The sequence below is a fragment of the Acomys russatus genome, chromosome 19 (genome assembly GCF_903995435.1).
Source record: "Acomys russatus chromosome 19, mAcoRus1.1, whole genome shotgun sequence".
In the NCBI taxonomy this organism is placed as follows: Eukaryota; Metazoa; Chordata; class Mammalia; order Rodentia; family Muridae; genus Acomys; species Acomys russatus.
Window position 1 is genome coordinate 6,033,714 of NC_067155.1, and position 16,762 is coordinate 6,050,475.

Genomic DNA, 16,762 nt, shown 5'->3' on the forward strand with positions numbered 1-16,762 from the left:
CCTGCCCTGGAAGACTGGGGGAGGCCCAAGGCCATGGGGCACCCTCCCCCCCAGGAAGCAGGGAAGGGGCAGGGAGGTTTTCTCTTCCTCTCTGCCCTACCCTGGGAGCCTGGGGGCGAGGGCTGCCCCCTCCTCCCCTCCCCAGTGAGGGACATTTTTTGGTAAACCTATTTTCATTTTGGAAAATATTTATGAATAAATAGTTTTATATGACGGCTGGCACATGCAGCCTCTCCTATCCCCCCAGGGAGTCAGTGGGCAGGAGTGGGGTTCTGCTGCCGTGGGCGCCGGGCCAGCTGGGGGTTGAACTGGGAGTTATACCGCCGCCTCCGTTCATCTGTCTCTTCCTCTTCCACCTGCCCTTGCTGGGATACCTGGCCTTGTACTCTGGCCAGCAAGGCTTCTGCTCGAGCTCTCTCAGATGCTTCCCGCTGAAGACGCTCAGCTCGGAGCTTTTCTAAGGAAGGTGGCCTATAGGGAGAACAAGAGCAGAAAGCATGTGTTGAGAGAAGCTACTGATTCTGGGTCATATGAGCAAGTAACCTTAGAACCATGTCGGCGTCCCTCTGGGTGTGCCTATGATCCTAAGAGCAGATGTCTCTCCAGGTCAAGAAAGCACACTGGCCCCTGCACCATTTTCTAGTCAGAAGAGGTCAGTCCATGAGTGCCCCTCTGCAGTTGGTAGAGTCTGTCGCACCTTACAGACGAACAGCAATTCTTCCAACTTTTCAAAGACTGAGGACTTTAGCTGGGTGTGGTGGTGCATCCAACACTGGGGAGGCAGAGGCGGGTGGATCTCTGTGACTTCAAGGCCAGCCTCATCTACAAAGCGAGTCCAAGACTACACAGCAAAACCCTGTCTTGAAAAAACAACAAAAAATGAGTGAGGACTTGGGGCTGGGCTCAGTTCCCAATATCCACCACATAGTGGCTCAACTGTGATTGCAGTTCCAGGGGACTGCCTGTGTGTTGCCTTCTGCTGTAGCAACATAAGGTTCCAAAGAAGGCTTCTCTTAGTGATTAAAAATCCCAGCACTTGGGAGGCAGACAGATCTACAAAGCTGAGTCCAGGACAGCCAAGGCTATACAGAGAAACCCTGTCTCAACAAACCAAAAACACAGCTGAGTGATGGGTGGGGCATACACTTTAACCCCAGCACTCATAGGCAGAAACAGGGCTGATCTCTTGATTTCAAGGCCAACAGGGCTTACCATAGCCAGTTTTAGGATAGCCAGAGGAACATTTTGAGACCTGTCTCAGAAAAATCAAAGAAATTACAAGCCTGAAGGCCAGAAAGATTCTCTCCCTCCCCCCGCACTCCCCTTCTGTGTAGCCTTGGCTGTCCCAGCTCACAAAGATCTTTTAAGGTAGGTTCTATCTATGCTGAACTAGAAAACTGAGCTGGGTGTGGTGGCACACACCTTTGATCCTAGCACTTGGGAAGCAGAGGCCAGCCAGAGGGACAGTGAGATCCTGGCCCAAAGAAAAGACAACTGAAGTGCATGCCTTTAATCCCAGCACTCAGGGAGGCAGAAGCAGATGGATTGCTGTGAGTTCAAGGCCAGCCTGGTCTACAAAGCAATCCGGGACAGCTAAGGCTACCCAGAGAAACCTTGTCTTGGGGGGCAGAATAAAAAGGCATCTGGGGTTGGAGAGATGGTTAAGAGCACTGCCCAGCACCTAAATGGTGCTTCACGATTATGCTCCATTTCAGAGGATCCATATGTGGTGTATAGACAAATGTGACAAGACACCCATGCACAATAAAGAAAAATCAGCCTGTATGCAATCGTCCACACATACCCTGAGCCATAAGAGGAGATACTACTCTTACAGTGCTAAAGTCTTGTCTCCACAGAGGTCCCTAGACCACATACCAAGAACCACTTCCTCCTGCTTGCCCCTTTGTGGTACCCAGGCTGGTGTGCTAGGGACCTCCCACCCCCACCCCCACCCCACCCCAAAGTGTCACTCTGCTCTGCTGTGGGCTGTCTATCCCTACCCTCTGGGCCGCTGTTTCTGAGGCCGCTCCTCCCTGGAAGGGTGGCTTTCACTGCTGTGCCTTTTCTTTCCTAGGTGCTTCTGCATCTCCCTCAAGGGGTCCAGTCGGTTCTTGATCTTCTCATCTGGGCTTGGGCCTGGAGCCCTTTGTGTTGGGGGGAGCTGGTACCAAGGAGGTTGAGTTTGGGCCTCTGCTGCGCTCTGGCCCAAGTATGTCAAGATGCCTAGTGCTTTCTCTTGCCTCTCCTGTGGAGGAAGAAAACAAAATAGTCTTTTCAGTCACTCTGGAAGCCCTAGATGTGGCAATAAGAAAACCGCAGGCACCGGGTGGGAGGTAGAGGCAGGTGGATCACTCTTGAGTTCGAGGCCAGCCTTGTTTACAAGGTGAGTCCAGGACAGCCAAGGCTATACAGAGGAACTAGAAGAAAAAGAAAAAAAGAGAACCCAGGGCCTGTGTCCCTGGAGAGACAGGGCTTGGTAAGCAGAGTCATTTAACAAAGGAACCACAGACCGTTCAGGGACCAGCTTTGCAAAGTGCCAGGGGCTTCTTTCTAGGAGGAGGAAGAAAATGAGGCCAGTCAGTAGTGGGAAGGAGGAAGGGAGAAGTTTGCTTCCTTTGTTCCAAGGTAGGCAGCTCTGAGAGCAGTCGACGGAAAAACTTGCAGAAAAGCAAAGTGAAGGAGTGACTTCAGTGGGAGACAGCACATTCCAGGTTGGATGGGAGACTTAGGAGAGCCACAACACAATTCAGTTTGGAAAGCACACATTCCATCCGGAGGTGCGTGACTATGATCCCAGCACACAGGAGGCCAAGGCAGGGGAAGTGAGAACAGGAAGGCACCTCGGTCTGTACCCTTGAATAAAATAGCTGAAGACTTTTTTTTAGTCCCATGAAAAAAGGTTAACATCAACCACAACCTAAACGCTCTATAGCAGTAACCAGCTTATTAGGTGATACCTTTCAGTCACATTCTAAATTTTCTGTGTGCCCACCTACCACCATATCCTACCAGTTGTTAGCCACAGCCAGCCACAGCCCTCCACCCCAGGACTCCAGCGACAGGGGAGGCCAGCTTACCTTCTCCTGCCGCTTCTCTTCCTCGTGTTCTTTATTTCCTCTAGGCACTCCTTGCCCTTCTTCTAGCAGCTCCCTAAACAGGTCTACAGGGCCAGAACGTGGAGCCCCTGCATCTGCTTCCGGCGGCTCAGGCAGTGCGTTCTGGCGCCTGGCTTTCTTCCGCAGGAATTCTGTGCGGGCCTGTGAAGGAGGTTATAGGCTGGAGGTTACAAGAACGGCGTGGCCCGGGCAGTGGTAACACACACCTTTGGTCCCAGCACTCTGGAGGCAGACGTAGGAGGATCTTTGTGATTTTGAGGCCAGCCTGGTCTACAGATAGAGTTCCAAGACAGCCAGGACTAGACAGAGTAACCCTGTCTCGAAAAATCAAAGGAAAAAAAAATGGAGTGGGGGAGGAGGTACAGAGAGTAAGAAAAGACACCATTTCCTTTTGTTTTTGTTTTGTTGTTGTTTTCCAAGACAGGGTTTCTTTGTGTAGCCTTGGCTGTCCTGGACTCACTTTGTAGACCAGGCTGGCCTCAGACTCACAGCAATATGCCTGCCTCTGCTTTCCAAATGCTGAGATTACAGGCGTGTGCTACCACGCCTGGCTAAAGACACCATTTCTTTCCTCATCTTCCCCCCCCCCCCCACCGCCCCCGGACAGGGTTTCCCTGTAGTCATGGTTGTCCCTGGAACTCACTCTGTAGACCAGGCTGGCCTCGAACTCAGAGATTCACCTGCCTCTGCCTCTCAAGTACTGGGGTTAAAGGCCTGCACCACCACTGCCTGGCTAACACACCATTTCTAACTTGGAAAATGGGTGTTTTTAAACAGGATTATCACCGAGAAGATCCCTGGCCTAAAACAGAATGCTTTCCAGCCTGGCTGGAGTGATGATGCAAGAAAAACAGCTATAAAAAGCAACAAACAAACCAAACCCACTCAGTGATACAGGGTGGAGGTGGCTTGTTCAGCCATAGAGTCCCTGCTTGTGTATGAAGTTTGAAGTTCAGTTCCCAGCACAGGCATGGGCAGACTCCCAAATTGCTTGTAAGGTAGCCAAACATTGCTTTCTGGCCAAAGAAAATGAATCCCAGGTATGGCTCCAGGTCACCATTCTAATTTCATTAGCGATTTTCCATGTCACCCCAACCCCAGGTGGGGTCTGAATTGCTCAGGATAGCCACTCCCAATTCTCACTTTGCAGCCTCAGTATCTTGGATTACAAGCATCACCAAATCCAGCTACTTTCGATTTCTCCCCCACCCCACCCCTAGACAGGGTTTCTCTGTGTAACAGCTCCGGCTGTCCTGGAACTCGCTCTGTAGTCCAGGCTGGCCTCGAACTCACGGAGACCCACCTGCCCCTGCCACCCAAGTGCTGGGATTAAAGGCATGCGGCACTACCGCCCGCTACTTTGGAGTTTTTAAAAGCCCACACTACTTCTTGATCAGATTGACCAAGGGACTTAAGTGTAAACAAACTGATGGAGTAATTATTAAAACCTGTGGGGGCGCGCGAGTGTGCGTGTGTGTGGTCTTCAAATCCAGTGTTTAGGTGGCAAAGGCAAGCGGATCTCTGAGCTGGAGTCCGGCCAGGTCCACATAGCCAGTTCCAGGACAGCCGCGGCTATATAGTTGAGACCCTTTTCAAAGAAAGCAAACCTCTGGGTGTATTCATCTGGGGAAGCAATGAGGGAGAACATGTTCAGCGGCGTGAACCTCATCTTGCCCGCCCTTTGGCTTCCTCGCTGAAGCCGTTGCACTCAGTGCAAAGTGAACGCACCCCTCTAGGGACTCAAAGTTGTTAGGAAAGGGGATTCCTCAAGTCCAGCGCTCTGCAGAAAGGGTGCATACGTAGCGAGCGATCAGTAATTAACCTGTGCGGGGGACCCCCGAAGTAACCAGACTATTTATCCAACTCTTCAAATGTGCTAGTCTCTGGTCACTTCGACTACACCACCGGGGGACTCTAGGAAGGCTTCATGGAAGTTGGCACGGGATTTGCAGAGAAAGATCGCCAAACACACCGATCTGCGCGGCGCCTGACGCCAAGCGACGGGCAGGCCAGGCCCGCCGCGCTTCTGGGCCGGCCCCAGACTTACCTCTTGCTGAGCCAGCAGCACCCTCCGCTCCCTCTCCTTCTCCTCCTCCCGGGCCTGGGCCTCGTCGCGCCGCACGCGGGCGACATTGTCCTTGTTCCGGACGTGCCAGCTCTTCTTGGGCAAGATATTCATGGCTCGGGAACCGACCTCCGATCCGCAGGCCCAAGCTCCAACACTTCCGATTGGCGCGAGGATAGCCCCGCCCCATGGTCCCACCCTTGCCTATGCATTGGTTCTGGGCCAATTATCACGCCCCGTCCTGGCCGTTGTTAGAAGTGATTGGCTAAGAGCCCTTCTACCACAGCCAATCCTAAGCGCTTGCAGCCTGAGTTGCTCCACCCCGGACACTGCTGGAAGAGGCAGATGATGGGACGACAAGCCAGCCCTTCAAGCCGACACAACCCAACCCTCCCCACAGACACGGACCAGGCCCCTCCCCAAACCCTATCCAGCCCTTCAAGACCTCGTTTCAAAACGCATAGCGTCCTCCGCTGTTGTTTATTAATACGGCTCAATTAAGAGTGTGCCACTCGGTGGCGGTGGGCATGGGATTCGATCCTAGAGACGAGACGGCACCATCGCTCGTTATATAAAGTCACTGACGCTTACAATGGGTCTGAGGGGCTGAAGGTGGGACGGCATTTCCAGTCAGAGAGCTCTATTCTTGGAGCTCAGAGCCACTGCTTGCTGGGCTAGGAAGACTTTATTCTGCGCTTCCTGTGGGCAAAGAGGGTTGTGAAAGTGAGGCACACCTTCTCTTCACCAACGTTCTGTTCTCCGTGTTCTCATAAAGCCCTTCCCGGAGAAACCAGCCTGACTCACCGTCTGTATCTGCCGTTTGAGCTCAGAGATGAGGCGTCCGTAGCTGTTCGCCAGGGCTACTGTATATGCCATCAGGATGCTAAGGAAGACAGGAATGAAAGTCACTCTAGGAAAAAAAAATACCGACTTCTTCACATAGTTCCTTAGGAACCAGGGTCTGGACGCTGAAGAGATGGCTCAGCAGTTAAGAACACTGGCTGCTCTTCCAAAGGACCAGGGTTCAAGTCCCAACACTATATGGCAACTCCCTACTACAACTGTCAGTAACTCAAGTCCCAGTGGACCTGTCTCTCTCAGATCCACAGACATAACTGCAGGCCAAATACCAACACATATAAAAATTAAATAAGTAAGTTATTTTTAAAAAAAGAATCTAGGTGGCACATGCCTTTAATCCCAGCACTTGGGAGGCAGAGGCAGGCAGATTACTGTGAGTTTGAGGCCAGCCTGGTTTATAAAGTGAGTCCAGGACAGCTAGGGCTACACAGAGAAACTCTGTCTTGAAAAACAAACAAACAAACAAACAAGAGTAAAAGGAGTCCAGACTGCAGTCTTCCTTGGATGCCAGGGTCTGGGGTTCAGATGTCCACCCCCATCAAATCCAGAAATCCACACTCTAGCCCCCCTTCCTCAGACCCCGGAGGCCATACCTGTGCCCTCCTGCCTATGCTGCAGACCTCCTGACCCAGGGTTCCAAACCCAGACTTCTCTTTTCTTGGACCCCAGAGTCTAGACCCCAACTCTCTAGCTTCTGATCTAGGCACCCAGGACCCAGTTCTCCTCCACTGAACGTAGCGATACATGCCTCCGCTGGGTACCCATACCTACAACTCATTTCTCTTTCACATAGCACATCACACATATATCCAAACTCTGACCCTGAAGTCTGGAACCACTCACCTAGAAATGATCAGAAGGGGTACAGTAAAAGCCTGGGTCCCCAGGAAGTAGAGAAAGTTCTGGGCAGACTGAGGGAGGCTCTCAATAGACTCCGGGATCTGGGCCCAAATGGACGACTTCCCTCGGAACGGACCACACAGCTTAGAAGGTGGGATCCTGCAGGCAGAGGAGACACATCGGGCTCCATCCGGTAGGGCCGGAGTGAGAACCCTGCAGGAATGCAAAGGGAACCGGGGAGCCCTGTCCTACTTACAGGAAGACACTGTAAAGTACGGGCACGGCAGAGACCGCCAGGCCCACCAGCAGCACCAGGGGGAAAAAGAAATTGGCCATGGATGCTCGGAAGGTGTGGGAGGCCGGTGAGTAGATGGAGAAGAGTGTTATCTGGCAAAAAGAGGTGAGGAAGTGGAGACGTGAGACCCCAGAGCCAATGCTTTGCTCTTCCTCTGGGAGTTTTAGCCCCCTTTGGGAGCAGGGTCCAGATATCTGAGCCACATCCTGCTGGTCCTAGAAATCAGAACATCTCCAGATTCTTCCTTCTCTGGACCCAGGGTTCTCATTTCCAGCACCCTCCACCATCCCTCTCTCCCTCCCTCTCTCTCTCCCTTCCTCTTTCCCTCAGGTCATAGTAATCAGAGCCCCTGGCATCCTCCCTTTTCTAGCCTGTAAGTACAGTCCCCCACACCTGTCACCTCAGACCCCAGGACTGTCCTCAGGCTCACCTTCTTCAGACAGAAAAGTATCAGGAACTTGGCTGTGTTGATCAAAGGTAGTAAAGGGCAGAAAAAGCTTCCTACCCAGACCACGGTCTGAGCGTAGATGAGCCCCAGCACCTCGTCAGCCACCTGGAACTCCAGAGTCCCTGACAGATTACCCAACGCCCCGGGACAGAGGCCACAGAGTATCCTGAAGGACAGGGTAGGGCAGTCATAGGCCTGCCTTTTGGTCTTCTCAAACCTACCGTACAGCTCGGGGGCAGGGGGAGGGTTGTTTTGCTTTTTTAAAAAAATATCATTTATTTATTTTTTATTATTATGTACACAGTGCTCTGCCTGCATATACACCCGCAGGCCAGAAGAGGGCATAAGACCACATTGTAGATGGTTGGGAGCCACCATGTGATTGCTGGGAATTGAACTCAGGACCTCTGGAAGAACAGTCAGTACTCTTAACCACTGAGCCATCTCTCCAGCCTTTTGAGACAGGATTTTTCTGTGTAACAGATCCCTGGCAGTCCTGCATTTGCTTTGTAGACCAGGCTGGCCTGGAACTCACAGAGATCCACTTGCCTGCGTGCCACCATGCCTGGCTCAGCCCATTATTTTGAAAAGGCTTTTGAGGAGGTGTGCCTTGAAGATCTGTGAGGTGTTTTCTTGGACAAGCCTGATTTTATAGTCAGCTGGCCTTTTATGGTAAGATAGCAGGAGTGGGCAATGCTAGCACAACCCTTTAATCCCAGCACTTGGGCTGCAGAGGCAGGCAGATTTCTCTGAGTTCAAGGCCAGCCTGGTCTACAAAGCAAGCCCAGGATAGGAAGGCTATACAACTCTGTCTCGAAAACACAACAAACAAACAAACAAACAAACAAACAAAAAAGAGAGGGGGGGGTATTGCTGACGCTTACTGGCTATGAGTCCCAGATTCAGGGAGAGATCCTGCCTCAAAGAAATAGGCAGAGACGTATAATGCTCTCTTCTGACCACTCCACACACACGCATACAGCGCATGCTCACAGAAACAAGACACACACACACACACACACACACACACACACACACACACACACGCCGACATACAAATATGATGAACAAAATAATAAAGACCACTGGTGTACCCAGCTCAGTGACAAACTGCCTCGCTTGTGCAAAGACCCCTGTTAAAAGGAAGAGAAATTAGGTGGACCGAAAGGTAAGAACCAGTTCCATTTGGGGTGGAGGCTGCTCCAACAGGGGCCAGGGCTACAAGGAAGGGAGGACACTTACTTCCTAGGAAACTGGACCAACAGCGTGACCAACAGGCCCATCAGCAGATCAAACAGCACAAGTTTGTACATTTCCTGGCCCAGCCGAGTCTCCCAGCACTAAAGAAGTGAGATGTCAGTAGGCCAGACCCTCCTGCCTGGAGGCGCAAGCATCCGCGACTCCAAATTTGCCAGCGAGCATCAGAACCCCCAAATGAATTGTGTTGGGTGGGGGCTTTGGTGTGTATAAGGGTTCGTGCCCTGTTCAGCTTCCTCCCAAAACAAGGGAGGATTCACCCAGTTCCAAGGATCCCCGTGACCCCCGTCCCACCTCTAGGCCCAAGAGTGCTACATGTGGACCCACAGTGTTCTCACCGGAAGCTCTCTGTAATTGTAGCCACAGGCCTTGCATCCTTCTGCCTCCATGTTTCCCCCACAAGTGATCTGATTCCACAGAGAGAACAGAAGCAACAACAGGGAGGCCAGACGCAAAAACACAGTTCTGCAAGATGAAGGTGGAGGAAGGGACTCACACTGGTGCACTGCCTCCCTCCTTCGGGATGCTTGCTCATGATCTCCCCCACTTTATGCTTTTGAGATTTGATATGAGAGCAGAACTCCCTGGATCTCGTGTGTGTGTGTGTGTGTGTGTGTGTGTGTGTGTGTGTATCACATATACACACATATATATGGTTTTTTGTTTGTTTGTTTCTTTGTTTTGTTTCAGTTTTTCGAGACAGGGTTTCTCTGTGTAGCTTTGGCTGTCCTGGACTTGCTTTGTAGACCAGGCTGGCCTCGAACTCACAGTGATCCTCCTGCCTCTGCCTCCCTCTTCGTCTTAAAAACAACAACAACAACCCCCCAAAAATCAAAAAGTGTGTGTATACGCACATGCATGCCACAGTGTTTGTGTGGGGAATCAGGGGGCAACTTTGTGAGGTGATTCTCTCTTTCTGCCTGTGCACTGGTTCTGGGGATGAACTCAGATTTCCAGACTTGTACAGGAAGCACTGTTTATCCTCTGAGCCATCTCACCAGCCCAGACTTCCTGTCTTATTTGTAGAGCCAAAGACCCTTTTTCTGTCTCCCCCCCCCCCTTGACCACCAACCCCCATCTAGCCCTCCCCACCCCCACCGCGTGCTCTCAGCCCATCCCACGAGTCCAGAACCTAAGCAGGACTAAGACGATCTGCCGGCTGCGAGTGTAGCCCTCTAGTGACGCAATAAACTCGAATACTGGAGGCAGCACGAAGTTGAACACGGAAATGAAGATGGATGGAAGGTAATCCACCAGAAGCTTGAGTAATGGCGTCTGTTGGATAAGGTCTGTCTCCTAAGAGGGAGTGTGGAACAAGGGAAGAAACAAACTGAAAGTCCATGCTTAACCTCTTCTTACCTCAAAGGACCCTCACATCCCAGGAACTCTAGACCTCAGTTCTCTCTCACATGCACTCACCCTTGGACACGTGAGTTCTAGGACCCGCGGGACCTCCCTTTTTCTTTTTTTTCTTTTCTTTTCTTTTCTTTCTTTCTTTTTTTTTTTTTTTTTTTTTTTGGTTTTTTGAGACAAGTTTCTCTGTGTAGCCTTGGCTGTCCTAGACTCGCTTTGTAGACCAGGCTGGCCTCGAACTCAGTGATTCGCCTGCCTCTGCCTCCCGAGTGCTGGGATTAAAGGCGTGCGCCACCACGTCGGGCTGGGACCTCCCTTTTTCAAGACCCCAAGAAACCTGCAGCATTGCGGTGGGCTCTGTGGCCCAGTAGATGCCGTAAAAGGCCGCCCCCAGGAGCGCGAGGACCAGCAGGTTGAGCAGCGCTCTCAACGACCACACCTTGGCTCGCTGGCCCAGCGTCCGCTCCGCAGCACGGCGCCGGACCACTGCTTCCTCCAGCTCCACCTGAGGCCGAGAGGGACTGCTGTTACGGATCCATCCCTTCAAACCTGGCTCTTCTTCAGCTTGAACCAATATAGTCCTCTCCTTGTTCCATCTCCTCCAGGGTTGTCCATGGGACCACTTAGTTCTTGGGCCACTGGCCTTCTGCCGCTCAGACTTGCAGCCAAGGTCTGCCCCTCCTTTAGCCCAACCCAGAACTCCAAACCTTGCACCTTTGAGGCTCTACTTTCTATCCAAGACCCACCCTTCCTTGACTCATCCCAGAACCCCAGGCCCCACTCCTCTGAGACTCCGAGCCAGCTTTTTCTTTCCTTTTTTGGTTTTTTGAGACAGGGTTTCTCTGTGTAGCCTTGACTGTCCTGGACTCGCTTTGTAGACCAGGCTGGCCTCGAACTCAACAGCGATCCACCTGCTTCTGCCTCCCAAGTGCTGGGATTAAAGGCGTGCGCCACCACTGCCAGGCTCAGTTCAGCTTTTTCAAACCACACTCCCATTTTACTTTGGACCCGTTTTAGGCTCTCCCCATCTCCTAAGCGAATTCCTAGACTACCTCACCCTCAGCCCCACCCTGGTCCCCAGTCTCCGCCATGTCAGGCATTCTTAACGTGGCTTCTCCTTGGCTCTGTCTCTCTCTGTCAGCAAGACCCTGTTCCTTATTTTGCAGGGTCGTATCTGGTCCACAGCTAGTAGTAGCCCCGCCTCCCAGAGCGCACCTGCAATTCATACAAAATGATGCGCTGGCGCAAGCGCACGTGAACATCCCCGCAGAGGCCAAAATTCCAAGCTGAGAACACCCGGTGGCTGTAGCTGGTCAGAACCTCTGACTCGGCCAACAGTGTCTCCTTCAACCCAGACACGGAACTGAGAGAACAGACCACGGGAGAGGTGTAAATTGGGGCACCTGTGGAACACAAACTCAAAGTCCTGTGAACACGTGCCACCTGCTGAAGTCAGAGAGATACACAGGCAAAGTTTTTGGAACCATAGGCTAAAGGATCTGGGGAGCAGAAATCCTAAAGTGCCAGAAGAACCAAGGAGAGAGACTGCCAGATTTCGAGAGGAAAGAGGGAGAGACACTGGGAAGAAGACAGAGACGAGAGAAGAAAGAACGAAAAAAGACATTTTGGAGAAGAGGCAAGCTGGCCTGAGGGTGTGCACTTGTAAATCCCAGCACAAAGGAAACTGTGTTAGGAGGATTTCTGCAAGTTCAAGGGCCAGCCTGGATACATACATAGTGACTTTCAGACCAGCCAGAGATATTAGGGTAACAGATTAAAGGTCTCAAAGTGCCCATTAAGACAAGTGTTTGGAGCCTGGAGTGGTGGCGCACACTTTTAATCCCACCCAGCACTTGGGAGGCAAAGGCAGGCGGATCTCTGAGTTTGAGGCCAGCCTGGTTTACAAAAGCAGCCCAGGACAGCCAGGACTACAAGAGAAACTCTGTCTTGAAAAACAACAAACAAACAAACAAGTGTTTGGGGGGTAGGGGCAAAAAGAAGAGAAAAGTAGAACAGGATAGAGGCAGTGTCTACCTTCATTGGCCTGTCCTTGCTCCCTGGACATGTAAGGAGTGTTCCCACAGGATCTCTGCATCTTTAGAGATTCTATTCTCTGCATTTGGACCAGTGGGGACATCCTTTTTATGAAAATCAGAAGGAATCTCTATATTTCCAGAAAATTAGAGCTTCTCTCGGATCCTAAGATTTAAGTATCTTCTTGGCATAACCAGCCATCTGTCTGTCCGTGTGTGTGTGTGTGTGTGTGTGTGTGTGTGTGTGTGTTTAGTGTATACATGAATATGTGGGGCTAGAGGTATACGTCAGGTGTCTTCTTCTATCATTCTCCATTTTGTTTTCTTCAGATGGAGTCTCTTGCTGAACTGGGAGCTCACCATTTAGGATAACCTGGCTGGCCAGTGAACCCCCGGGATCCTCCTGTCTCTGCAGTCTCTACCCCCTGGCCCCCAGTTCTGGGGGCTACAGGTGTGCACTGCTGCCACCATCCCCAGCTGTTTTGGATTTAGGGAAATCCAAATCTACTTTGCTTTCTTTTTTGGATGGGGGGGGGCAGGGTTTCTCTGTGTAGCCGTGGCTGTCCTGGACTCACTTTGTAGACCAGGCTGGCCTCGAACTCACAGCGATCCACCTGCCTCTGCCTCCCGAGTGCTGGGATTAAAGGTGTTGGCCAATATACTCAGGCAGACAGGATCCTTCTGTGTAGCTCAGGGTGGCTTTCAACTTACTCTGTAGCTCAGGCTAACCTTGAACTCAAAATAGTCATCCTCCCTCAGCCTCCCAAGTGATGAAACTTGGACCCTCACACCTGCCTTTAAAATAGATTTCAGTGCTGAAGAAATGACTCCTGGGGGAAGGGAGGGGGGCATCTACTACCTCGAGTTTCTCCTTGCCATGAGAATCAGGATGTGGGTGTCACTAACCGATGTAGGATGAACAGCAAGTAGATGAGGCCGATGGCAAAGACGGAGCACAGGTAGGTGACGGGCAGGCTTGACCGGGGTGGGTAGAACCCATAGAACAGAGGGGACCACTCTAGGTAACCCTGGGAAGGGACAGGCAGAACAAAGGTCATTGTGGGGCTGGGTGGAGGCAAAGACCAGGCAGCTGGGTGACCTGTACCACAGGTCATTGAGAACTCCAGGCTTCAAAAATGAGGAGAAAAGTGTCACCCACCTCTCCAGAGAGCAAGTTGAAGAGCTGAGTGGGGAAGGTGACCAGGCCTTGGGTGTGGGGTGAATAGGAACCACAGGGTGAGGAGATGTTAGGGCTAGGGGGACCTGGAGGAGCCCCTTCCAACCAGGTAGGGATCAGTTTCATGCAGACTTCAATCACGGACGCCAGCAGGTTGAGAAAGAGCAGGAAGCGCAGCAAGGAGAAGTAGGACTCAGTGCCTGCTCCAAACTGGCCTGCAGAGGGCAGCAGAGAGGCCTCAGGTCCCTCACCAGTGCACTTCAGGCTCAGAGCCCTGGTTTCAAGCCTCCTTCCTGAAACTCAGGAGGCTGGAGCCCAGCCTTGTCTTTCCCCCAGACCCTGGATTCCAAGAACCAGCCCCCTCCCTCAGATCCTGAATTTCAGACTCCAGCCCTCTTCACTCCGATTCAGATCAGGGGTTCAGGCCCCAGCCCTCTTCCTTCATAGCCCACCGCACCCCCAATCTTCTTCAGCGTCCATGCCCAGGGCTGTATAGCTTGAAAGCCTTCCTTCATTTTTCCTTTGGCCCTGGAAAGCTGTCGGGTCCAGTGGGCAGCCCTAGATTTAGAGCTTGAGGCTACCTGCTGTCTAGCCTGGCTCTTCCTGGAAAGAAAGCAAAGTCAGACAGTGAAGGACTTAGAAACTACAAACTGAGAGCCACCCAAAGATGGAAACAACTTGAAACAATGACGATGGATATTGTGGTATACTGTATCCATAAAGTGGAATACTCTTTGGTGGCGCATGCGTTTATTCCCAGCACTTGGGAGGCAGAGGCAGGTGGATCACTGTGAGTTCGAGGCCAGCCTGGTCTACAAAGTGAGTCCAGGCCAGCCAGGAATACAAAAGAAACCCTGTCTCTCGGTGGGACACTTAAGGCAGGGCTTCTTCTTTTTTTTTTTTTTTTAATTTTAACTGTATTAATTTATTCAGATTACAACTCAATTGTTATCCCATCACTTGTATCCTCCCATTCCTCCCTCCCTCCCACTTTCACCCTATTCCCCTCCCCTAGGTCTAAGACTGAGGGGGACCTCCTCCCCCACTATATGGTCATAGGCTATCAAGTCTCATCTTGGTAGCCTGCTTATTCTTTCATTGAGAAGGCAGGACTTCTTATCTCAGTCTGGGATCCCAGGTTGGCGTGGGAGGGAGAGAGAGAGAGAGAGAGAGAGAGAGAGAGAGAGAGAGAGAGAGAGAGAGAGAGAGAGAGAGAGAGAGAGAGAGAGCGCGCGCGCAAGCCAGCTGTCAGGGGGAAACATGAGAGTTGTTAGAGGGAGTTGACATGATGAGAAAAAAAACAGCCAGAGGGAGACTAAGATGGTACGTAACAGGCCAAGTGGCTCGGAAGTAGAGCAGGCTAGCACAGTCGGGTTACAATCGCACCGTAGCTGCCCAGCTATAGTGCCTGAAGCAATTAATAAAGACAATAGATCTCTGTGTCATTATTTGGGAGCCAGGGCGGGCATTGATTCCTGCAAGTAGTCCTCTGAGTGCCTCAGAAAGCCATGGCGCACCCATGCATGCTCTCAAATGCACCCGGAAATGTAGAAAAGAAAGAACCAACCAACAAAACAAAACACCAAGAAGGGAGTTTGGGAGAAGGGGGCGGAACAAAAAGGAAAAAAAAAAAAATGATGAAGTCTTCCTGATTCTCCTAACCCAAAGTTCAGAGCAAGCCCAGGCAAGCTCTACCCTGGCTGGTGGCAAGGCAATAAATACAGAAAGTAATCTACTCGAAGGAGGAAGTTACTCGATGACAGGAGGGTGTGTCAGAAAAGAGGAGTTCACCTGTGTGCCCGCCTTGCTTGCATAGGCCAGGGAAGTTCTCGGGAAGGGCGAGATTCCATTTGGGGAGTTTCTTTAAAGTCCTGAAGGCTGCTTTCTCCATCATCATCTTCATCCAGTGTCCCCCAAGGGAGAACACCAGGGCCACGGTACCGAAGAGTGGCAGCGCTTGGAAGATCGTTCAGCACGGAGGCCAGTGATGGGCCTGGGCATGAACGTGACAGAGGAGTCCAGGCTACAATCCTTTCTCCTCAGACCCAGAGGCCTGGATCCAGCCCTAGTTCTCTCAGACCCTGGGGCACATGCCTCAGGCCACGTCCCTCAGACCCAGTCCTCTTCCCTCAGGCCCCAGCTTCCTCCCTCACACCCATGAGATCATGCCCCAACCTTTTCCCTCAGACACAGGGGTCCAGGTCCCATCCTCCCTCAGACACAGGGGTCCAGGTCCCATCCTCCCTCAGACACAGAGGTCCAGGCCCCATCCTCCCTCAGACACAAGAGGTCCAGGCCCCATCCTCCCTCAGACACAGAGGTCCAGGCCCCATCCTCCCTCAGACACAAGAGGTCCAGGCTCCATCCTCCCTCAGACACAAGAGGTCCAGGCTCCATCCTCTTTCAGACACGGAGTCCAGGCCTTAGCCCACCTTCCTCAGACCCAGGAGTCTAGACTCAGGTTCTTCTTCCTCCAATCCAGGGCTACAGATGCCACCATCTTTCCCTCAAACAGGGGTTCATGTCTCTAGCCTCCCTTCCCAAGGCTTCTAGGTGTGCTCTCCCACCTGCGTTAAGTGTGAACCCGAACTCCCAACTTCCTGTTCCCTTATCACGGAGTTTGAAACCCTGGCCTCTCCCAGGTCTGATACTAGGGATCCAACCCTCTCCCAAGAGGGTTAACTAGGTCTTTGCACTGTTCCTCTTCAGGGGGTCTGAGTTTCCTTCTCAGGAAACCCAGGAAATGGGTCTGAAATCCCCCTTCTCTCAGGTTCAGGAACCATTATAGATGCACCTGAATCTCCAGGCCACTGACTTACCTGTTCTGGCCTTCTGAGAGCTAGGCCAGACTCTGGATGGTCCCCAGGCTTCCCTGGGGCTTTCTTCCATGTTTGTGGATCTACTTTCTGAACCCGTTGTTTCCGGCTCTAGAGGCCCCTGGGGCGGAAACTGCCCTAGGTAAGGGAGGGGCCTGATGCAGGGGGTGTACCTGGCCAGTAGGTGGCCTGGGTTGTCTACGGTACACTTCCGATAAAGCCAAGCCTTCGCTTTAAAAGGTCTTGTGGGAATTGAAGTCCTTACCGCCTCCTCAGTCTGCCAATCTTCACCGCAGCCAGGACTTCAGTATGTCACAGTGGCACTCTGGGCTAAGTGTCCTTGGCTTGTCGCCCACAGATATACTCACAAACAGATACATGTGTAACATTTTATTGGGAAAGATTTTTACATTCTGACCTGTCACACAGGCCAAGGATGACACTGGGTGGTAGGTTGTGTGGGGGCCCAGAAATGGCTCAGACAGAAGCTACTGTCAG

General features: G+C 52.0%; 3 protein-coding genes across 5 annotated transcripts in view; 1 reads left to right on the top strand and 2 right to left on the bottom strand.

Moving 5' to 3' along the window:
* Ndufa3 (NADH:ubiquinone oxidoreductase subunit A3) overlaps positions 1-16,762 on the top strand; it is a 331,527-nt gene that overhangs the window by 43,819 nt on the left and 270,946 nt on the right. The gene's annotated exons all lie outside the window — the stretch shown is intronic.
* Leng1 (leukocyte receptor cluster member 1) lies at positions 252-5,353 on the bottom strand. The gene is made up of 4 exons (XM_051162256.1): positions 5,167-5,353; positions 3,081-3,260; positions 2,004-2,248; positions 252-471 (listed from the first exon to the last, which is right to left on the bottom strand). The coding sequence occupies exons 1-4, from the start codon at positions 5,296-5,298 to the stop codon at positions 252-254; spliced, it is 777 nt and encodes a 258-aa protein (XP_051018213.1). The 5' UTR covers positions 5,299-5,353.
* On the bottom strand, positions 5,690-16,442 carry Tmc4 (transmembrane channel like 4). Its single transcript, XM_051162245.1, has 15 exons — positions 16,268-16,442; positions 15,240-15,441; positions 13,906-14,051; positions 13,431-13,663; positions 13,178-13,299; positions 11,454-11,601; positions 10,576-10,743; positions 10,018-10,181; positions 9,224-9,350; positions 8,871-8,968; positions 7,611-7,794; positions 7,142-7,272; positions 6,889-7,044; positions 5,989-6,067; positions 5,690-5,883 (listed from the first exon to the last, which is right to left on the bottom strand). Exons 1-15 carry the CDS (start codon positions 16,335-16,337, stop codon positions 5,815-5,817), a joined length of 2,097 nt encoding a protein of 698 aa, XP_051018202.1. The 5' UTR covers positions 16,338-16,442; the 3' UTR covers positions 5,690-5,814.

Excerpts from the sequence above, each read along its gene's own strand:
- Leng1 (XM_051162256.1), bottom strand. The coding sequence starts at position 5,298 with ATGAATATCTTGCCCAAGAAGAGCTGGCACGTCCGGAACAAGGACAAT. Across the intron at positions 2,249-3,080 it reads AAGAGAAGCGGCAGGAGAAG|GAGAGGCAAGAGAAAGCACT; the intron begins GTAAGCTGGCCT and ends CTTCCTCCACAG. Across the intron at positions 472-2,003 it reads CAGAAACAGCGGCCCAGAGG|GCCACCTTCCTTAGAAAAGC; the intron begins GTAGGGATAGAC and ends TTCTCCCTATAG.
- Tmc4 (XM_051162245.1), bottom strand. The coding sequence starts at position 16,337 with ATGGAAGAAAGCCCCAGGGAAGCCTGGGGACCATCCAGAGTCTGGCCT. Across the intron at positions 8,969-9,223 it reads ACAATTACAGAGAGCTTCCG|TGCTGGGAGACTCGGCTGGG; the intron begins GTGAGAACACTG and ends TCACTTCTTTAG. Across the intron at positions 7,273-7,610 it reads TACTTTTCTGTCTGAAGAAG|ATAACACTCTTCTCCATCTA; the intron begins GTGAGCCTGAGG and ends TCTTTTTGCCAG.